The sequence below is a fragment of the Hyaena hyaena genome, unplaced genomic scaffold (genome assembly GCF_003009895.1).
Source record: "Hyaena hyaena isolate Hyena2069 unplaced genomic scaffold, ASM300989v1 scaffold_1630, whole genome shotgun sequence".
NCBI classification, from domain to species: Eukaryota; Metazoa; Chordata; class Mammalia; order Carnivora; family Hyaenidae; genus Hyaena; species Hyaena hyaena.
The window spans coordinates 25,683-48,074 of NW_024082280.1; the positions used below are offsets into that span (position 1 = coordinate 25,683).

A 22,392-nucleotide genomic window follows, 5' to 3' on the forward strand; every position below is an offset into this window, starting at 1 on the left:
TGACGAATGGATCAAGAAGATGTGGTTTATCTATACCATGGAATACTACATGGCAATGAGAAACAATGAAATCTGGCCATGTGTAGCAACATGGATGGACCTTGAGGGTGTTATGCTGAGCGAAATAAGTCAGGCAGAGAAGGACAAATATCATATGTTTGCACGTATAGGAGGATTAGGAGGAACTTAACTGAGGAAAAAGGGGGAGAAGAAGGGAGGAAATGGTGGGGGAAAGGGAGAGAGGCAAACCATGAGAGACTCTTGAATGCTGACAATAACTGAGGACTGATGGATGTGGGGGGAAGGGGGATGGGCATGGAGGAGGACGTTTGTGGGGATGAGCACTGGGTGTTATGTGGAAACTCATTTGACAATAAACAATTTGTAAAAAATAAATAAATAAATAAATAAATAAATAAAGGAATAAAAAAAAAGAAGTCTTGGTTGTTGGAGTTCAGACTGGGGTTCTAAATGTGGGATTTATAGAAGTCCTACTATGATATTGTGGTTGTTAATAAGAAATATATATTTGGTTTAACCCCATTCATGGCACAGATTTCCTGAAATCTTTAATTTCCTAAGTGATTAGAATGGTAAAAGGTATCTTTTGCTATGTTAGTGAGATGATTTTTGGAAAGCCCCTAGGTAACAAAGGATGGGGGCTGGTTGTCTGTAGAGCCATACCTGTGATTAGAAGGTTGGAACTTTCAGTCCCACCCCTCTACCTTGGAAGGTAGAGGGGCTGGAGGTTGAGTTCAATCACCAATGGCATTGCAGACACTGCTGGTTCCCAGAGATGCCCACACCACTTATCCATCGTCAACCCCACCCTGTTCTTTGACACTGTCATGGATGGCGAGCCCTTGGGCCCTGTCTCCTTCAGGGTAAGGGACCTGGAAACGAAGATGTGACACAAAGCTATTTTAACAGATGATAGCTATTTGTAGACAAAGTTCCAAAGACAAGAAAACTTTCATGCTCTGAGCACTGGAATGTTTTGTTATAAAGCTTCCTGATTTCACAGGATTATTCCAGGATTTATGTGCCAGGGTAGCGACTTCACACACCATAATGACACTAGCGGTAATTCCATCTATGGGGAGAAATTTGATGATAAGAATTTCATCCTGAAACATACAGGTCCTGGCATCTCTTCCATGACACATGCTGGACCCAACATGAACGGTTCCGTTTTTCATCTGCATGGCCAAGACTGACTGGCTGGAAGGCAAGCACGTAGTCTTCGGCAAGGTGAAAGAGGGCATGAATATTCTAGAGCCATGGAGCACTTGGGGTCTAGGAATGGCAAGACCAGCAAGAAGATCACCATTGCTGAATGTGGACAAATCTAATAAATTTGACTTGCGCTTTATCTTAACTACCAAAGCATTCCTTTTATAGCTCAGGAGAGCAACCCTTCACCCTCATCTGCTTGAAATATCCTATAACCTTTGTGCTGTCACTGCAGTTCTATGGGTTCCATATTTGCCTTACTCCCATCCAAGTGTAGCTGGATTGCAGAGTTAAGCTTATGATTATGAAATAAAAACTAAACAACAACAAATCGCTAATTTCCAATGATCTAATGTATTGTGCCTATGTAATGAAGCCTCCATAAAAACCCTGTTGGAGAGCTTCTGGGTCGATGACCACATGGAGATTCACAGAGAGCATAGAAGCTCCTTGCTCCTTCCCACACACCTTGCACTATGCAACTCTTCCATCTGTCTGTTCCTGAGTTATATCCTTTTATAACAAACTGATAATCTAAACTTTTAAAATTTATTTTATTTTTTATTTTATTATTTTTGAGAGAGAGATAGAGCGAGCAAGTGAGCAAGGGGGAGAGAGAGAAAGAGAGAATTCCACGAGGGGCAGAGAGAAGGAGAGAGAGCGAAAGAGAATCCCGAAGCGGGGCTCAAGCTCACCTGAAGTGAGGCTTGAGCTCACCTGATGCGGGGCTCAAACTCACGAACCATGAGACCATGACCTGAGCAGGCGTTGGACTTTTAACTGACTGAGCCACACAGGTGCCCCAATCTAAACATTTTGTAAAGCTTATTTACTTATTTATTTTTAAGTAATCTCTACACCCAATGTGGGGCTCCAACTCAATACTCTGAGATCAAGAGTTACATGCTCTTTGGACTGTGACAGCCAGGTGTCCCTAAACTGATAATCTAGTAAGTAAAATGTTTCTCCGAGTTCTGTGGGCTGCTCTAGCAAACTAATCGAACCTGAGGAAGGGATTGTTGTACCTTCCCTATAAAGCCCTTTGGTCAGAAGTACAGGTGACAACCTGGACTTGTGGTTGGCATGGGATGTGTGGAGGGGGGGAGTTCTATAAGACTGAACCCTTAACCTGTGGGATCAGAGGCTATCTCCAGGTAGGTAGTATAAGAAGTGAGTTCAATTGGACCTGATGTCAGAGAATTTCTTGGTAGTGTGGAATCAATCCGCCCCCCTCACACACACTCACACAACACACAGGAACTGGTGACCAGAATCTTACCTACTTTTTCCATGCACATTTGAGGCCTTAGACCCTGGAAACTCATGCAGAGGTGCTTAATCTCAATATCTTCATTTGGGCTTTTTTGAACTCAGTTGAAGTTGTTGAGTCTGTTGGAATGAGTCTCTGTAGCTCCATAGGAGTTTATGCCTTCTGAAGTTATCAGTCTGGGAATGCTCCTGGTTTTCATTACACAACATTGTTTCCTGCCTCTGTGTCTTTTTATATACATTGTTTCCTCAGTATGAAAGTCTCTTCTTCTCCTTCTCCTTCTCCTTCTTCCCTTCTCCTTCTCCTTCTTCTTCTTCTTCTCCTTCTTTCTTCTTCTTCTTCTTCTTCTTCTTCTTCTTCTTCTTCTTCTTCTTCTTCTTCTTCTTCTTCTTCTTCTTCTTCCTTCAACACATCCCCACTCTCATGCNTTCTTCTTCTTCTTCTTCTTCTTCTTCTTCTTCTTCTTCTTCTTCTTCTTCTTCTTCCTTCAACACATCCCCACTCTCATGCACACAAACACCCCACTACCTGACAAAATTCCATTTAAACTCTTAAGAATCTGCTTAAGCATCATCTCTGAGAGCTTGCCACAATCCCCAAGGCTGGGTCAGGGGCCCCCTCTGCTGGACTATCATGAGCCCCTGTGCTCCCTTCTCTAACATTGCACAGAAATGGATTTATAATAGAACTAACAAAGCTTAAGCCTGAGCACCCCATATTTATACATGCCACTTCTGAGTCTCTGATTATTGAGCATTGTCAATTTGAGGAGATTTGAAGATTTATCAGTACACAAGAACAGTTAAAATACCCTGAAATTTTACAGCTCGCGTGTAAAAGAAACTAGATACAGGTTTCACCAAATTTGACACAATCTGAAAATTTACATGACTAATAAAAAGTTGTGAAGTTGAAACTTTTGGATACTACCAATAACAAAATTTCTTCATCAACTGAATGACATTAAATTCAATTGAATTCTTTGTTTTCTCTCTAGAAAATGTTATTATAAAATAACTGTCATATTTATTTAGAAGATATCAAGGAGCTTGTAGCAAAAGAAAATTAGTGTAGAGGTGAGTCAGACAATTATTAAACTTTTAAAAATCTTTTTGGATTTGAGAATGTTTATCGTATTTGTCAGTTTACAAAATTTTTTGTGTGATTTGGGGGCACCTGGGTGGCTCAATCAGTTGAGCACCCAGCTCTTGATTTTGGCTCAGGTCATGATCTCAGGGTCGTGAGATTGATTCCTCATCAGGCTCCATGCTGAACATGGAGGCTCCTTGGGATAATCTCTCTCTCTCACTCTCTCAAAATAATTGTAATTTGTAAAATCTGTGGTTTCTTTTATAAATCTAAAGCAATGCTTTCATACTTAATTTGCACTATTTCTCTTAAAGACAGTTTGTGAAATTCTATCTGCTTCAGACCCTTCAAAACCTAGATTCACCCAAGAGCACTGATCATTCTCTAGGGTCCTTGGCCAATCTTCCACGACAGACTAACTCCTTAGGCGTCTGATCAAACCCCATGACTCAGTAGCATTCAGCACAGGGCCAAGCACAGCAGTGACAGTACTGTTTGTTATCATGGTCTAGTCCAAAGTTTGCAACCCTTGCTATGAGAGGGAATCACCTATACTACTTTTCTTTCTTTTTTTTTTTAATGTTTTTTTTTAATGTTTTATTTATTTCTAAGAGAGAGAGAGAGAGAGAGAGACAGCATGAGCAGGGGAGGGTCAGAGAGAGAGGGAGATACAGAATCTGAAACAGGCTCCAAGCTCTGAGCTGGCTGTCAGCACAGAGCCAGATGCGGGGCTCAAACCCATGGACCTTGAGATCATGACCTGAGCCGAAGTCGGACGCTTAACCGACTGAGCCACCCAGGCGTCCCTCTTTTTTTTTTTTAAGTTTATTTATTTTGAGAGAGACAGAGATAGTGTGAGTGGGGGAGGGGCAAAGAGAGAGAGGGAGAGAGAATCCCAAGAAGGCTCCACGCTGTCAGCATAGAACCCAACGTGGGGCTCAAACTTATGAGAAACTGTGAGAGCATGACCTGAGCTGAAACCAAGAGTTGGCTGACTGAGCCAACTGACTGAACCACCCAGGTGCCCCTACACTACTTCTCTAAAAAACAGCTTTACTGAGATATTATTTATATACCATAAGTTTCACCCATTTAAAGTGTAAAATTCAATGGTTTTTTTTGGGGGGGGGTATATTTACAGTATTCTGCAACTGTTTTAGTTTGTTAGGGCTGCCATATTGAAATACCACAGACTGGTGGCTTTCACAACAAAAATTTATTTTCTCAAAATTCTAGAACTTCCAGATCAAGGTGTCAGCTGGTTTGGTTTCTTCTGAGGTCTTTGTCTTGGCTTGCAGATGTCCACCTTCTGTGTTCACATAGTCATCTCTCTGTGCATCTTGTGTCTCCCTCTATGCCCTAATCTCATCTTCTTTTTAAAAAAAAATTTTTAATGTTTATTTATTAAAAAAATTTTTTTATACTTTATTTTTGAGACAGAGAGAGACAGAGCGTGAGCAGGGGAGGGTCAGAGAGAGAGGGAGACACAGAATGTGAATCAGGCTCCAGGCTCTGAGCTAGCCGTCAGCACAGAGCCCGACGCGGGGCTCGAACCCACGAAACGTGAGATTATGACCTGAGACGAAGCCGGACACTCAACCGACTGAGCCACCCAGGCGCCCCAATGTGCCTCTTATTTTTGAGAGACAGAGTGGGACTGGTGGTGGAGCAGAGAGAGAGTGAGACACAGTGTCCGAAGCAGGCTCCAGGCTCTGAGCTGTCAGCACAGAACCCAACGTGGGGCTCGAACTCATGAACCCCGAAATCATGACCTGAGTCAAAGTTGGCGCTTACCCGACTGAGCCACCCAGATGCCCCTCTAATCTCCTCTTACTACAAAAACACCAATCATACTGGAGTAGGGTGCACCTCTAGGCCTCATTTTACCTTAATCACCTATTTAAAGGCTCCGTCTCCAAGTACAGTCATATTCTGAGGTATTGGGGGGTTAGGTTTTCAACATATGACTGGAGGGATGACACGTAACTCAGCCCCCAATAGCAACCATCAACCATTTAATTTTAGAACATCTTTATCTCCCCCCAGAGAAACCCTGTATCTATTAGTAGTCACACCCCATTTCCCCATTCCCCAAGGCCTGGGCAAACATTAACCTATTTTCCATCTCTGTAAATTTCATATTCAATGGTATTATACAATAGGTGGTCTTTTTTGACTAGTGGAAGTGATGCCACCTTTTTCATTCTTGATTTCAGTAATTCAAGTCTTCTCTGTTTTTTAGTCAATCTACCTAAAAATTGTCAATTTTGTTGATCTTTTCAAATGACCGACTTTGTTTCACTGATTTTCTCTGTTGATTTCCTATTTTCTATTCCATGTGCCTTCTGTCCAATCTTAATCATTTCGTTTCTTCTGCTTGCTTTGGGATTACTTCCTCTTCTTTCCAGTTTCCTAAGGTGAAAAGTTAGGTTATTAAGTTGAGATTTTTTTAAAGTTTTATTTATTTATTTTGAGAGAGAGAGAGAGAGAGCAAGCATGAGCAGGGGATGGGCAGAGGGAGTGGGAGGGAGAGAGAGAGAGAAAGAGAGAGAGAGCTGGGAAGGGGCAGAGAGAGAGAGAGGGAGAGAGAGAATCCCAAGCAGGCTCCATGCTTTCAGTGCAGAGACTGATATGAGGCTCTTAAACTCATGAACCAAAATCAAGAGTTGGTTGCTTAACTGACTGAGTCACCTGGGCACCCCTAGATCCTTCTTCTTTTTTTAATGTGGGTGTTTATAGCTATAAAATTCCCTTTAAGCATTGCCTTAGCTGCATTTCATAAATTTTGGTGTGCTGTGTTCTTGTTTTCATTCATTTTAAGATGTTTTGTAATTTCCTTCATGATTTTTTCTTTGACCCATTGTTATTTAGAAGTGTGTTAATTTCCACATATTTGTGAATTTCACAAATTTCTTTGCTATTTATTTCTAATTTCACTCTATTATGGTGGGAGGACAAACTTTGCATGATTTTAATCCTTTTAAGTCTATTGAGTTCTGCTTTATGACAGCATATGGTGTGTCGTGGAGAATGTTCTATGTGAACTTCAGAAAAATGTATATTTTGCTGTTATTGAGTGCAGTGTTCTATGCGTGTTAGAGGGTTTTTTTATTGTTGTTGTTGTTGTTGTTTTAATGCAGATTTTAAGGCTATGCTCCCTGGGTTTGATTCCTCTGTACCAAGGCTTGGATTTCGTATCTTTAAAAAGTTCCCCACATCTTTCAAGAACCCATGGCCCCACTCGTCCTCCACTCCTGGCTTCCTATGATTAATTACATAGGAGTAGCTGGGGTGGTGTCATCCATTGCTCTGGTCTTGCTGCCAGGTCAGCGGAAAGGCAAATCTGCGTTCTCAGACTCGGCTTTCGGCTCCTTTGGCCTGGACCGTGCTGCGCTGCGATTGGGCCTTCTGGGTATCACGTGGTCTGAGGCCAAATGATGGCTGGAGCTGGGGAAGATTCTCGAGCGCTCTTCGGGGCTGGCGTCCGCGCGGCGCTGGAGGCCTGGCCGGCTTTGCAGGTGAGTGGAGTCATGGCTAGGATAAAGTTTGGGGTCTGGGGCAGAAAAAGAGTTGGCTGGACAGCTCGCCTGAAGCTCCGCTGGGCCGCATAAGCGGACAACACTACGCCACCCCAGGCCGGCTTCCAGGTTGACGTAGTGGGCTTGGGCCTGTGTTCACAGATCGCCGTGGAGAATGGCTTCGGGGGCGTGCACAGCCAGGAGAAGGCCGAGTGGCTGGGGGGTGCAGTGGAGGAGTACTTCTTCCGCAACGGTGAGTGAATGTGAAGCGTTGCGACCTGTTTGTGGGCGGCGTTGGGTGGCGCCGGCGGGTCCTGGAGAGGTCGCACCACTTCCTCTTGAACAGTTGTGGGTTGGTACGTAAGGTCGAGGTGGAATGAATATAGGCTTTGGAGTCAGAATCTTGAGTTCAGATGCCTTACGGGCTGTGCTGTTGACCCATGGTATCACTCTGGACAAGTTATTTTACCTGAGACTCAGTTTCCTAATTCCTAAAATGGGTATAAAAGTATCCACCACAGCACTGTACAATAAAAATACAATTGTGAATCACATCATAACATTTAAAGTTTTCCAGCAGCCACTTTAACAAAATAAAAAGAAGCAGGTGAAATTAACGTTACAGAATTCTATATATCCAAAATATTTCAATGTGCAATCAGTATAAAACATTATTAATTAAATATTTTACATTCCCTTTTAGTATTAGGTTTTCGAAATCCGGTGGATATTTTACAGTTTTAGCACATCTCAATTTGGCTTAGCCACATTTTAAGTGCTCAGAAACTACATTTGGTTTTCTGGACAGCAAATATATACACCTTTGATGGGTTTTGAACGAAGGTCGTGTACAGACTTTTGCACATTAGAATTTTTACAGAATTCTTTATTCAGATTTTTGGTCTTGGAGATGACATCAGGCAGAGTCCTCTCAAGGAAGTTTACCATCTAGTAATGAATCCATTTAAGTAAATAGGCATTTACACACAGGGTGATAAATGTCCTAATAAAGAGGAGCTCAGGGTGCTTGGGTAGCATGAGACTGAGGAGGAGGCTTCTTTTGGAGATTGTTAGTGGAGGTAGTGATTGGGCTGAGACTTAAAGGGATGAAGAGGAGTTAACTAGGTGGGGGAGGCAGAAAGAGCAACACACAAATAATTCTGTGGTATGAGAAGATTATGTGTTATATTTGGAAAGCGGCAGAGAGCTCAGTATTGGAGTAAGGGTGTGTGTGCACTTGTGGGTGTAAGGAGAGGAGGAGTGGTAGAGACAGAAGCAAGGGGGTGGAGAGGCCCAAGGAAAAGGATAAGACGTGGAAGGCCTTACATGCCTTTGGTTTTACCTGTTAGGCCAGCGTTTGCCAAAATGCATGCTATGGAAGACTAGTTCAATTAGATGTTCAGTGAGGAAAAAGCTTTTCCAGTCAAATTATGTGAGAAAAGCTCTTCAGCTCCTCCATAGGAGTCATAATAATCGTGAACATAATAAAAGCTTGGATAAAGAACCACAAAAAGCTTGTTTACCTTGTGTCCCCTGTTTCCCAGTTAGCTTTCTATGGGTAGCTTTCTTTAAAAACCAGCAGGACAGTTACTTTTCAAAAGCAGGATATGAAATACTCAGGTAGGTGATAAAAATTCAAGAGCAGTTTCTAAGGTGAGTAATAGGATTTACTGGCTAGAAAGTTCAGAAAATAATCAGTATGGAGCATGAACTGGAGAGAGAAAGAATGATGAGGTCTAGAACCAGGCCAGTGGCAATAGTAATGGAAAAGGAGGGGTGGATTAGGGCCTTGGAGATTGTTTGGCGGTGGAGAGGGAGAGAAAAGGAGGCAGGTTTCTGGTTTGAGTTGCTGGGTGGATGAGGTGCCTTTCACGGAAAAGAGGAACCCTGGAGGATGAGAAGTAAGTTTGGAGGGTAAGGTAATGAGTCTGGCTTTTGAGTATGGAGGGCCTGAGGCATCTGTGAAAAAGGTAGAAAGTAGTCTAGGTTGGAGACAGCTTTGGGGATATTAGAGTGGTAGTAAAAGTCAAGGGAGTGAATGAGCTCTGCCAGAGGAAAGAGAGAGCAAGGAGCTTTGTGGACGACAAGTAGTTCTCTAATTCCGAAAAAGTAGACGATGGGCCCCAAAGGTAACTGAAGCCTAGAGGGGAGGGATTAGCCAAAATCACACAATAGGATGTTGATGTCAAGGATATGATTTCATCATTGGAAGTACTTAACATCCATTTCTTCTTACTGTCCTGTTGGTCTGTGGCCCTCACTGTCAGTGGAGCCACAGTTGTGAAGGCTCTACATTTTGAAAACTTTAGCCCTTGAGTGATGGCAATTAACATGGATATGGGTCTCCCGTATTGTAGGCATTATTTAGGTGACTCCTTATAACACACCTCCAAGAATGCCACTGTTTGCCCCACTTTGTCGACGAGAAGACAGAGGTACAGAGATAGATAACTTGCTCAAGATCACAAAGAGGAGGACAGTTAAAATAGGTCAGATGAAAGAGAGTGAATGTGGTTGGGATGGTGTGGGAAGAAGAGGGTTTGGTAAGATGCAAGAGATTGGAAATTAGGTATTTATATTTAGTGGTTTTTAAAAAATTTTTTTAATGTTTTATTTCTGAGAGAGAGATTGAGAGAGAGAGAGAGAAGGGGAGGGTCAGAGAGAGAGGGAGACATAGAATCTGAAACAGGCTCCAGGCTGGCAGTAAGCACAGAGTCCGACACGGGGCTTGAACCCACGAACCGTGAGATCATGACCTGAGCTGAAGTTGGATGCTTAACTGACTGAGCCACCCAGGCGCCCCTGTTTTAAATCATGTTAAATCCTGGAGTACAGAGCACTTCAGTGAATAAAAGGCTCACTGTTTGGACTTTTACCCACTAATCAGATGTGGACCCAAGAAGTAGGTATTGAATAGTAGTGGGCAGGACTGATTGATTTAGTTGGCTGGTCTTTGCTTTCCTACTCAGCTGACTTGGAGCTAGATGAGGTGGAAGACTTCCTTGGAGAGCTCATGACGAATGAATTTGATACGGTTGTGGAGGATGGGAGTCTGCCCCAGGTGAGCATATTGTTTACACAACTGTCATTTCCCTGCCTGGTCTTTCTTCTCCCTGTCTGTTTTTAGGCCAAGACTCTTGGCTCTAACCATTCCTTCTTGAGTCCTGCAGAAGAACCTTCTGTGACTCCCTTTTGCCTAAAGGAAAAAGTCTAGTCTTTCAGGTCTTTTCCAAACACTGCCCCTTCTCTTTTATTTCTCTCCATATATCATTCTCAACCAGGTCTGTTCTTCACCCCCATCCTAAGGGCAGGTCAGGCCAGGTATATTTCTGCCCCTGCATTACTCCCCATCAATTCCTGCTGGGATGGATTTCCCTTTTACCTCTTCTGTCTTTCAAACCCAGTTCTAGTGCCTTCCTTGCTAGGAAGCCCTCCTTCCATGCTTCAGGCCCATACTTGAGCCTTTCATATATAGTTCCTTCATTAGTGAACTCCTTGGGGGAAGAAAGCCCTGTTCTTTTCTGGAAAATTCCAAACCCCTCCCCACTCTTGTTGCAGACACAGGCTGGTTGTATTATAGGTTCTCTAGAAAATCCAAGCTGGTTGAATGTTTTCTTGGTAGGTGAGCCAGCAGCTACAGACCATGTTCCACCACTTCCAGAAGGGTGATGGGGCTGCTCTGAAGGAGATGGCCTCCCACATCACCCAAAGAAAGTGCAGGGTCAGAGCCACTGCAGTTACAACAGCCAGAGAGACGGATGAGGATGATGTGGACAGCGTGGAGGAGATGGAGGTGAAGGGGGTGCCCCGTGGGTTGGGACATGCGATGTCTTCAATTTTCTGGGAAATCAGTTTCACAGGGAAATGATGGGGGTGGGGTTGTATTATCCAGAGAGGCCAGGGAACTTTCCTAAGGTCACACAGCCAATCCTGGCAAAGCTGGGAGAGCGTGGGTCTCCAGTGGCCACAGCCAGGAGATGTATTTAGCTCTCTCCTGTATTTCTCCTCCAGGTCACAGCTGTGAATGATGGGACAGCTACAGATGGGGTTTGCCTCCAGCCTGAATCCTCTGGTCCAGACTCCCAGACTATTAAAGAAGAGGATATAGTGGAAGATGGCTGGACCATTGTCCGGAGAAAGAAATGAGTGGGGCTGGAGATCGTTTGGGCCCTTGCTTGCTAGTTGTTTTGACACTTGTTTGTAGGGGTTTGGGGGAGGGTTGTGGACTTCTGGACTGGTTACCCTGTCTCCACCCTCTCCCTGTTCCCCTTTCCAGTTTCCTCTAGGGGAAGAAGAGCTTTAGGGTCCTTGCACTTGAGGTAGTGGGACCTGGTTCACCACACTCCCTTGGGCCTTAAGTTACAGTCTGCACGATGAGGGCTGGTTTCCTAGCACATTGCCTCTTGGGTGCAGTCAGTGTGCGAGGGAGGGATGAGCGGGCGTGGGTGTTACTGGAGGAGAAAATAAATACTGGTTGACAGTGGCCAGGTGGATTTGTGAAGGAGAGGATCAGCAGGAGAACCAGTACTCCTGCTTGGTCGTCAGGAGTGGTGAGATAACATGAAGACCAGAAGCGAGATGAGGTGAAGATGTGAACGAAAATAGCTATGGTGCCTCTCCCTCTTTTCCCCCTCCTCCACTCCTCCGTACACACACAGAGCAGCTCTGTACCCCTGCCTAGAAATTGGAACCTCCCAGGAACACTCCCTCTCTGCAGCCCAGCCTCCAGCCCTAGGTTCCTTCAGGAAGTCTAAGATTTGGGCTAGGTGGTGAGCTTGGGGGACCTGGGCTTTGTTTTCTGTCTCCTCCAGCGTCTTTCCATACTCATCCAAATCCAGGGACGAGGCTTAAAACCTCAATAAATAGTACCTTATTGTTTAATCTGTGGCTTGCCCTGTGAGTAGCGTTGGAATCAGCTTCATAGGAGCTGGGCCTCAAAGCTCAGCAAGGGAGCAGTTTCTGGGCCCACCCTAGCAGCCTGTTACTTTGAACAAACAAATAGTTGGACAAATGGAGCACAGCAGCACTCTGAAAGTTTCTGTAAGCCCGAAATAAACTGTATTTTTTTAAAAAACAAAACAAAGAGTATCCATTGTCCTCCCATTCCCCTGTCCTGCCCTGTGGCCCTGCCATGGGTCTGGACGATAAAATACTGGGTAGCCTTAGGGCCGAGTAGAAGCTGTAAGCCATGGGAAAGGCAGGAGGGGTCTGGTCACCACCCCGTGTAATATATGTGTGAAGACACTGGCTGAGGGGGCAGGGGTGGGCCAGGGCCGTGGGGTCAGTGGCAGAGCTGGCACTTGAATCCAGATCTCCTGCCTCCAGTGCTTTGGGGGGAATTGGGTGGAGGCAGGATCTGTAGGGTGTTGACGGGATGAGGAAAAAACAGCCTAATTCAAGGGGGTCTAGCAATAGCTCCCACCCTCCCTGGGGACAGGGATTAAAAAAAAAATTAACATCACTGTAGGAATTTTTCTTAAAAGCCCATGTTTTGTGAAAAGAATTAAAAAACCCAAGACCCAGCACTGGGGGATTGAAAGTGCCCATGGTGGGAGTTCAAGTATTGACTGAGCTGGGAGGGAGGGGGCCGAGGCCACCAACTGGATATGGGCAGCTAAAGTGTGGGGCAGGGGGCCCTAGTTCCCCCCCAAACCTAGGTCTTGTCTCGGGTCTGGGGGGCTTCAGAGGGTTCAGCAGTGGCTCCTGAAGCTGCCACCAGGGCCTCCTCCATCTCCCTGTCCTCAGACAGTGTGGGCCCTGGGCAGAACGTGTCCCCACGGCCTGCCCGACCGAGCACTGCCATCCAGCGCCGCTGCAGCTCCTCTGTTTCAGGGCTGAAGTACCAGCTCAGGTGGCTCTGGGTGATCTTGAAGACATGCCTTCTGTCGGGCCGCTCCCCTGCCTCAGGAGGCCCCACCTCAAAGCCAATGAGGGGCAAGCTGCGCTGGGCTTTCACATCCTAGGGAACAGGACAGAGCTGGTATCACCTTGGGGCTGGACTTCTCACTAGTTTTGCATCTGCTGAACCCCAATTTTCCTTTTCTTGTTTAGGAACCTTCTATGGCTCCAATGATAGCTCCAATAGAAAAACGTCAACTGAAGCTAGCATGCAGGCTGGATCAAATACCTGTTACCTCCCATAACCAAAACCAGTTGGGCTAGTCTCTTTAGCATATACCAGATAATGTTTGCAGGCCATCATCTAGGCTATTGCCTCCATCTACATGTTCTTCCCCATTCCAAAATGGACCTAGAAGTGCCTAGCCTCCACTCTGGCTTCCTCCAGAAAGCTAGCCTCGGCACTCACCCCACTTTTCCCTACACATGCTGGCCCACAATAACTCCTTGTCTCTAGTTGGTCTTAGTCTCACAAGGGTAGGGGTTCTGATTTTCCCTTAGGCTCACCCAGTCCCCCAAGGTCAAGGAGAGGTCAAGGACTGAAGGGGAAGAGGAGCATCCTGGTTTTGCCAGGTGGCTGAAAGGACCTGAAGGAATAGGATTCACACCTGAGGGGCTCCATAGATGTACAGCACCAAGGGTTCGTTCTCAGGGACCACAAACCATGCCTTGTGCCAGCCTTTCCCACCTTTCTCCATGTAGTGTAGGAAGCTGCAGATGACGCTGTTCTCCGCAGCCACTGAGGCCTGTTTCTGTGGCCAGAGACATGGGGGATATAAGTGTTGATAGAAGGCCTGGTCTGGCTCTTCGTGGCTTTGACACCCCCTCAACATAGGGACTGATAGATGGCAGGAGTGTTTTGCCCAGTGCCCCCCACCCCCAGTGAGTTAGAATTGAGATGGAAAGCCAGGCTTGTCTGCTGAACTCCCATCATGGCTGCTGCCTCTTAAGAGTTGGTAGGAGGGAGGGAGGGGTATACAACTCTCAGCAGGGGCACCTAAATGCCAGGCATGCATTCTTCCATTGGTTCATTCATTTCTTAAGTCATTTAGGCATTTTCACCTCACCTTTTTTTCATCTTTCATCATACATTCATTCCTCACAGTTAGCAAGAGGCAACCTAGCACTGTGGTGAAGGGGACTGGGGAGCTGGGTAAGGTAGTCTGGCTTAGGATCCCAGCTCTAGATGAAAATGTATTGACTTGGAAGGGGAGCATATAGGCATGTTGTAAGGATTAAGTAAGTTAATGCAAAGTGCTCAGAATAGTGCCTAGCAAAGAGTAAGAATTCATTAAGGGTTAAATACCTCAATTTGGTTTTAAAAAAACCCAAAAATGTGTGTATGTGCATGCTACAGCAAAACTATTAACAGTGGTAATCCAGTGAGCAGAAAGAATACAGTGTTTGTATTATTTTGTTTATATTGTCTAATTTTTTTTCAGTGCACATAATCTATTTTCTATAATAAGAAAGGTAATTTGTTCACTGAAAAACCATCCTAGCTCTGCCACTCACCGGCTGTGTAGTTTGGGCAAATAACTCCCTGCGCCTCAGTTTCCTCAGTTGTAACACAGGGATAGTAATAGCATGGATAGATTAGTTACTGTGAGGATTAAATATCTAAAGCACTTAAATAAAAATTAGTTTTTCATTCATTCTTCCACTCATTTTACTCACTCCAAGCCTGTGTCACTTGCTCAGTGGATGCATAAGGCACCCTTAGATTTCAGAGATGCCCCGGCATCAGTCACACTGAGTGGGTGGCTGGGGCCCGTGTGGTCAGTGTGGGGGTGTTAGTTAAGGACCTGGCTCTTACCTCCAGGATGGACCTCCGGCGCTGGGGTGTATGCTGGCTGCAGGCTGGGCTGCTCCCCGGCACCCCATGCAAGGCCACGTAGCAGTCAGTGCACACACGGTTGGAGCGGTTGTTATCATAGATGAGGCGGGCCCGGAACTCGGAGCACTTCCCACAAACCACCTGGGGTGGCAAGTGGGCAAAAACAGCCTGGTTCCAACAGGTCTTTCCCTTCAGTGTACCAGCTCCCACAGTGGACTCATGGTCTCCCCTACTTGGAGGGTAACCCACTCAGAAGTGGGCCTTTGGGCTGTCAGCCTGTCCCCTCCCTACCTCTGCCCCTGTCTGCCAAAACTCACATGCCCGCAGGCCTTGCAGTGGTGCCTGCGTTTGGTGATGGAATTGAAGGGCTCCTGGCAGCGCATGCACATGGTGACTTCCTTTTCTCGGATGGGTGTAGGTGCCCGCTTCCCAAGATCCACGTTCTGGAGAGAGGGGCCAGGTCCCAGTTCAGAGACAGCTACTCCCCAGCCCAGTCCAGCCAGCTCCTGCCACTGCCCCAAGGCTTGGATCATCATTGGGAGGCAGCAGATACATTCAGAAGACCTGTCTTTGAATCCTTGCTTTGCCCCTACCTCACTGTGATACTGAAGATAAGTCATTTTTACTTTCTGGGCCTTGGTTTCCCCAATGATTTCTCTGTGGCCATACTAACAGAAGATTGTTTCCGTGGTCATGCACTGTCTCTCTGATCTTTACTCTCTGGGAGGGGGCAAGGATCATTTCAAGATAAAGTGGGAACTTGGAGGCCTGGAAGGGGTCCCAGTGCAGGGGAAGGGGTGGGGACTCTTACTGGAGAGTTAGGGGGTGTGTCTTCATCTTCCCTGTTTGTTGAGTTCAACAGTTTGAAGGTCTCCAGCGTCTGTTCATGCTTCAAAAGAGTGGAGTTGATGGCCTGTGAAGGAGATTGTAAAAAATATAAGAGGTCAGGTCACCTCACAACCTACCCATATCCACCCTCACCTCACCTTCCTATGACAGCCTGGAGTCAGAAAAGTTGGCTTCTAGGCCTAGTTCTGCCCCTTGCTAGGCACATGACCTTGAGCAAGCCCCAACCCCAATCCATGTCTCTGTTCTTATATTTATGAAATGGGTGAGGGGATCAGTGGTTGAAAAACCTCAGAAGGTCTTCCTGGCCACTATCTTGGCTTAAGGTTTTACAGGGCTTAACTCCTTGGGGTTACACCCTCAGTGGAGCCAGCTTTCTAAAGGAAGAATTTGTGAGTTTCCATTTAACCTCTGGACCTCAGTTTGCCTATCTGTAAAATTTGGATGGTAAAATTTGTTGGAAAGCAGGTGGCTAGGCCCATTCTGGTCTGATAGGAGTTTTAGGGGAGAGTCCGCCAACCCCAAGGAGACCTGTAATATTCCTCCAGCCCCCTACCACAAAGCCTTCTTGCATGTTACCTGGACCCAGTCTTTCTTCTCCTCCTCAGTCCTTGGGGGAAGAAAAGAAAAATGTTGGGTTATGCAGGCCAACCAAAACCAACTGGAGTGGTAAAGAGCAGGTGTTTTGGAGTCAGACCTTGGTTTGAACCTCTGGTCCGGAACTTCTTGTGTGACCTTAGGCAAGTCATGTAGCCTATCTGAGTTTATTTATTCAAAAGTTACTAATACTTTCCAGACCCTGTGCTAGGAATTTGGGGCTTAGAGAGGACCGTACCCTCAAGGAGCTCATGGTCTAAGAGGGGAGATAGACAGGGATGATACAGGGGACTCAGTACTGTGATAGAGTGAAAATAGGGCTGAGAAGCCCAGAAGAAGAGACCTGCCCCAGCCTGCAATTCGGGTGGGGGTTGTTAAGGAAGGTTTCTTCAAGGAGGTGCTGGGTCTCAGGTAGAGGGTTAAGGGTGAGGTGTGTGTAAAAGTATGGAACATACAGGAAACCATAAAGCTCCCTGTTGTTGGAATGGCAAATTTGAAAAAGGAGGGCAGTTTGTTTTTCTTTAATCCATTTTCTTCTCCATTTTACGTGGAGATGATTATCAGTCTGGGTCGTTCTCAGCAGTAACTGAGGTAACATAAAGTGCCCAGCACAATCGTTGGTCCACTAGCTGCTCAATCAGTGTGAGTTACTCCTTCCTTCCTTCATGAAAAATTAAGGATATGAGTTAATATGTAGCTACAAGAATGTCCATTGCAATGCTATTTATTGTGAAAAATTGGAAGCAGCCTACGTGTCCCACAATAGGGGATCAGATAAAATAAATGATGGTACATCATTACTGTCAGACAATATAAGTGGTGTAGAAAGCTGTTTATAATATGTTAAGTGAAAACCACATATATAAGATACACATAGTTTTTAAACAAACATGACATGAGTGTTTACATTTATCAAAACTCACTGATGATACGCATTTAAGACCTATGCATTTCACTGTATGAAAATCTGGCCTCAAGAGAAGGAGAGGACATTAAACAAATGTTAAACTCTAGTTAATAATTTGCACGTTGGGGGTGCCTGGGTGGCTCAGATGGTTAAGTGTCCGACTGCAGCTCAGGTCACAACCTCACAGTTCGTGGGTTCGAGCCCCACGTCGGGCTCTGTGCTGACAACTCAGAGCCTGGAGCCTGCTTTGGATTCTGTCTCTCCCACTCTCTGCAACCTCCCCTGCTCATGCTCTGTCTCTCTCTCAAAAATAAACATTAAAAAAATATGCACACCAAAATCTTCAGTGGTGAGGTGTAGTGATATCTGTAACTTCGTTGGAAATACATGTAAAAAAATCCGATGGATTGGTGGATAGATAAGAGGAAAGATTAGTGATCAAGTAAACATAGCACAATGTTAACACTTGTAGAATCTATATGGTGGTTTACAGTTTTTCACTGTATAATTCTTTAAACTTTTCTGCATTTTGGAATATTTTCATAATAAGATATAGAAAAAAACATTGTGTGTTTGTGTATGTACACATACACATACATGTAAATAGAGGAAAGGCCTGGGGTAAAGTATATCATGTCTGTAATTTACTTTAAAATGGTTCAGCAAACGATATACATGGCGAAATATCAATAGTTGTTTGCTCTTAAGTCACTAGTTCTAAACCACACACAATAAACCACCAAGGGAGCTTTTAAAACTTCTCATGTTCAGGGGCTACACCCCAAACAAATCAGACTTAAGGGTGGGTCTGAGACATCAGTATTTTTTAAGATGTTATTTTTAAGTAATCTCTACATCCAAGGTGAGGCTCAAACCTACAACCCCAAGATCAAGAGTCACATGCTTTACTAAGTCAGCAAGGCACCCCTCAGACACCAGTATTTTTTTTTAATATTTTTATTTATTTCTAGGAGAGAGAGAGAGAGAGACAGCGTGAGCAGGGGAGGGTCAGAGAGAGAGGGAGACACAGACTCTGAAATAGGCTCCAGGCTCTGAGCTGGCAGTCAGCACAGAGCCCGACACGGGGCTCAAACCCACGAACCGCGAGATCATGACCTAAGTGAAAGTTGGACGCCCAACCGACTAAGCCACCCAGGCGCCCCGACACCAGTATTTTTTAAAAGCTCCCCAGCTGTTTCCTGTGTTGTCATGGTTGAGTACCAGTTGTCTAAATGGTAGGCATATGGGTGTTTGTTGTATTTCTACTTTTCTGGATATTTGAAATTTTCATTAAAATTTTTTTTAAGTTCATTAATTTATTTTGAGAGAGAGACAGACAGACAGAGAGAATGCAAGCTGGGGAGGGCAGAGGGGAAGGGGAGAGAGAGAATCCCAAGAAGGCTCCACCCTGTCAGCACAGAGCCTGATGCGGGGATCCAACTCCCAAAACCGCGAGTTCATGACCTGAGCCAAAACCAAGAGTCAGATACTTAACTAACTGAACCACCCAGTTGACCCTCATTAAAAAAAAATTTTTTTAAGGGGCGCCTGGGTGGTTCAGTCAGTTAAGCGTCCGACTTCGGCTCAGGTCATGATCTCACGGTTGGTGGGTTCGAGCCCCACGTCGGGCTCTGTGCTGACAGCCAGCTCAGAGCCTGGAGCCTGTTTCAGATTCTGTGTCTCCCTCTCTGACCCTCCCCTGCTCATGCTCACTCGCTCTCACTCTCTCACTCTCTCTGTCTCAGAAATAAATAAAAACATTAAAAAAAAAAATTTAAGGGCAGTACAAGCAATTACAAAGCAAACTCTCCATGCCTTTCTTTTGCCACCAGTAGGAAACCCTACACTGCTTAGTGCTCCTTTCTGGCTCCAGCATCTCTGCAGCTCCCTCCCTCCCAACCTCCCAGCAGAAGATGTGTCTGAGTCATGTGGCTTGTCACTGAGGAAGGCTCTGCTGAGCCCTCTGCTGGTTGTACCGATGGTTGGCTTAGTTCTTGCTTCCTGGCCGCAGGCATCTGGCTGTTCACTCAGTCTTCCAGAGCTTCAAAGCCAACATCCATCTCTCATCCTCCAGGAGGATGCTCTCTAGCCATATTCATCTCTCTTTCCTGACTCTACACAGTCCCAGCAATGAGGGTTCTGATTCTCATTTCTCACTTCCTTGCAGCCTGTCAGAAACAAGTCTTCTATCCATATGCATCCATTCTCTGGCCCTGACCCTGACCTCGAGTCTATGACTTGGGCCTTCAGAAGGCAGCATGAGCTCTGTTTCCAGCTCTGCTCCTTTCTAGCTATGAGATCTTGAGAAAGGTACATAACTCTTCTGTGCCTCAGTTTGCTTATCTGTGAAATGGGGCTGATGGCAACAGTAGCTATTTCAAGGGTTGTTTTAAGGATTCAGCTGATTATTTTTTTTTAATTTTTAAATTTTTAAAGTTTTTATTAATATTATTACTTTAATGTTTTATTTATTTCTGAGAGAGACAGCATGAGAAGGGGAGGGTCAGAGAGAGAGGGAGACACAGAATCTGAAACAGGCTCCAGGCTCTGAGCTAGCTGTCAGCACAGAGCCCGACGTGGGCCTCGAACCCACGGACCGTGAGATCATGACCTGAGCCGAAGTTGGCCGCCCAACCGACTGAGCCAACCAGGCACCCCTCAGCTGGTCAATTAAGTTAAAATTAACTTAAAATTAAAGTTAAAATTAACTTAAAACAGTGCCTAGCATAAGAGCAAGTCTTCACTAAATGTGAGCTATTACTATAGTCATCCAAGTAGAGGACAGATATGAAAGCCCCTTTGTTAAATGGCTGGGCATTATTTTTAAATGTTATTATTTTTAAAAGTTTTTTTTTTATTTATTTGTTTATTTATTTTTAATGTTTTATTTATTTCTGAGAGAGAGAGACAGCATGAGCAGGGGAGGGTCGGAGAGAGAGGGAGACACAGAATCTGAAGCAGGCTGCAGGCTCTGAGCTAGCTGCCAGCACAGAGCCCGACATGGGGCGCGAACCCATGAACCGTGAGATCATGACCTGAGCTGAAGTCGGATGCTTAACCGACTGAGCCACCCAGGTGCCCCTAAAAAGTTTTGTTTTAGAAAATTTCAAGCATACAAAAAAGCAGACAGGATAGCACAAGTTCATTAAGTGTATGCCTACTATATAAATGCAAATTTAGAAAATACTTTGCTTCATTTACTTCATATATATATATATTCACATATAGTTATATATGTATGTATGTGTGTGTGTGTATGAATTTTTGGTTGATAAATCATTTAAAAATAAGTTACAGATATGATACTAAATACTCAGCATGCATCACCAAAAATCAAGGCCATTCTCCTATATAACCACTTTACCATTATCACACCTGAAAAAGTTAGTAATAATTACCCAGCAGCTACTGTTCAGTTCACATTTAGATTTTCCCTATTGTCTTGCAAATGTCTTTTAGGGTTTTTCTCAAATTAGGCTCCTACCATGGACCAAGCATTGCATTTGGTTTTTATTTCTCTTAAATCTCTGAATCTATAATAAACTGTGTTGTTATTCCTGTTTGGATTAATATCTCATTGTTCCCTCTCCTCTAACAAAACCCACCAGAAGAGCAAGCCTGCATCTTTGGGGAAAGGTGCCCATCCTTTCTCTGGAACAGTCTCTTCCTTGGTTGGGGTGAGGGTGGGTAGCCTGGCAGTAGGCTAGATTGCCTCATATCTGAAGGGAAAGAGGGGGCTGGAGAGAAGGTATAGGTAAGGGCAAGTACCTGGCCTGGAGCTCCAGGGAGCGCTGCTTTCCTGACACCAGGAAGGTCCGAGGCAGATTGAGGTTGGAGCTTTCTTTTAGCTGAATGGAGGGAGAAAGAGGCTTTATGAGGACTACTAAACTCCACAGGGCCCTTCCCCTCTGCACACATGCACACAAAGACTCAGGGTCAAAGTCAGAATGACTTTATTCCTCCCAGCACCAAGGCCCCACTCCAGATCACCATCTCCCACCTCTTGGTGCTCACCTCCATGCCATCTACATCAATGCGTGCCCGCACGCTAAACTTCTGGCCAAGGAGCCGCAGCCTGGGCACGCAGTAAAGGAGGCGGTCGTTGAACTAGGAAGGAAAAGTTTTGGGATGTACGTGTGGAGGACTCAGGAGAGGTGTGGCCCAGCTCCCTACCCTTATAGGACTCCTGAAGCTTTATTGCTGGGGACTCAAGGCAATAGATGGAGAAAGCATAGCCCAGATTGGGTACAAGGGTCACAAGGAAAAAGCCTAGGCGTGGGAGTCACTTCCTAGTTGGATGACCTTGGGCAAGTCACTTCTAAGTCTTAGTTACATCACCTGTAAAAAAAAAATTCCTAGGGTAGGTAGTGAAAATACAATGAATAAATAGAGGACAGAATGGCTAGCAGGAAGTACAGACTTGAGTGAGTACCAAGTCAATGTGTGCAAGCCCACACCTGGCACTTACTAGTATGAGGTATCGGTCTTGAGTGGTCCCATTTTTTGCTGACAGCTTAAGGATATGGCCTTCTTTTATGAGCTCTTTGGTGGGGCTAACAATGTCTTCCTCACCCCCTAGCAGCTCATATACCTTCAGCAGCTTGTGCATTCGCTCCTGGCAGGAGACAGTAAGCAAAAGGCAGGGTTGGAATGCTGGCCTTCCCTTACATGTCCATAAGTCACAAGACCCCAGACAGAGACACCACATGTGGATGGCCAAGGAAGGGCAGGGGCTAGAAGGGCCACTCACCATTTTGCGGATGGCAGCGTTAGAGTGCTCTGCTGCTGTGGCTATCAGCTCCAGAGACTCTGTGGGCAGAGTGGGAGGTCAAATCAGGGACTAGCAGAGAAGAGGCTCTTGGGGGCTTCTCTGCTCCCTGAATACCTCCTCCTGGCCTGACCACATCCTCCCCATCCCAGAAAGCACCAGCCTCAAAGAGGTCTATGGCAATATAACTTAAAATCAGAAAATGCCACAATGGCAGAATCATAGTACGTGGAATAACTGACAGTGAATAAAATGCAAGCTTAACAGGATTATTTTGCCATTAAAAATAACAACAATAATAATTATATATGTAACTGGAAAGAAACATACCCATGTTAAACAAACTGTCTCTGGACGGTGGGACTATGGGTGGTTTTATTGTATTCTTTAGACTTTTCTGTTTTTCCATATTTTTGACAAAGAACAGGT

The 22,392-nt window shown here is 45.2% G+C and overlaps 2 protein-coding genes across 4 annotated transcripts in view; one reads left to right on the forward strand and one right to left on the reverse strand.

The window, feature by feature from the left end:
- Positions 1 to 7,016: 7,016 nt before the first annotated feature.
- TSR2 (TSR2 ribosome maturation factor) lies at positions 7,017 to 11,991 on the forward strand. Its single transcript, XM_039224465.1, has 5 exons — positions 7,017 to 7,110; positions 7,273 to 7,363; positions 10,080 to 10,171; positions 10,733 to 10,903; positions 11,122 to 11,991. The coding sequence occupies exons 1-5, from the start codon at positions 7,027 to 7,029 to the stop codon at positions 11,254 to 11,256; spliced, it is 573 nt and encodes a 190-aa protein (XP_039080396.1). The 5' UTR covers positions 7,017 to 7,026; the 3' UTR covers positions 11,257 to 11,991.
- A 291-nt stretch (positions 11,992 to 12,282) lies between these two features.
- Positions 12,283 to 22,392, reverse strand: part of FGD1 (FYVE, RhoGEF and PH domain containing 1) — a 40,630-nt gene continuing 30,520 nt past the window's right edge. Inside the window, exons 9-18 of one of the 3 annotated variants that reach the window (XM_039224461.1) lie at positions 21,946 to 22,004; positions 21,664 to 21,810; positions 21,210 to 21,302; positions 20,964 to 21,043; positions 16,271 to 16,301; positions 15,657 to 15,758; positions 15,163 to 15,288; positions 14,825 to 14,986; positions 13,617 to 13,760; positions 12,283 to 13,069 (exon numbers count right to left, since the gene is read on the reverse strand). In XM_039224461.1, coding sequence (XP_039080392.1) covers positions 12,764 to 13,069; positions 13,617 to 13,760; positions 14,825 to 14,986; positions 15,163 to 15,288; positions 15,657 to 15,758; positions 16,271 to 16,301; positions 20,964 to 21,043; positions 21,210 to 21,302; positions 21,664 to 21,810; positions 21,946 to 22,004 — 1,250 coding nt within the window. In that variant the 3' untranslated portion in view covers positions 12,283 to 12,763. The remainder of the gene's footprint in view (positions 13,070 to 13,616; positions 13,761 to 14,824; positions 14,987 to 15,162; positions 15,289 to 15,656; positions 15,759 to 16,270; positions 16,302 to 20,963; positions 21,044 to 21,209; positions 21,303 to 21,663; positions 21,811 to 21,945; positions 22,005 to 22,392) is intronic. The other 2 variants (XM_039224462.1, XM_039224463.1) reach the window with 2 other exon arrangements.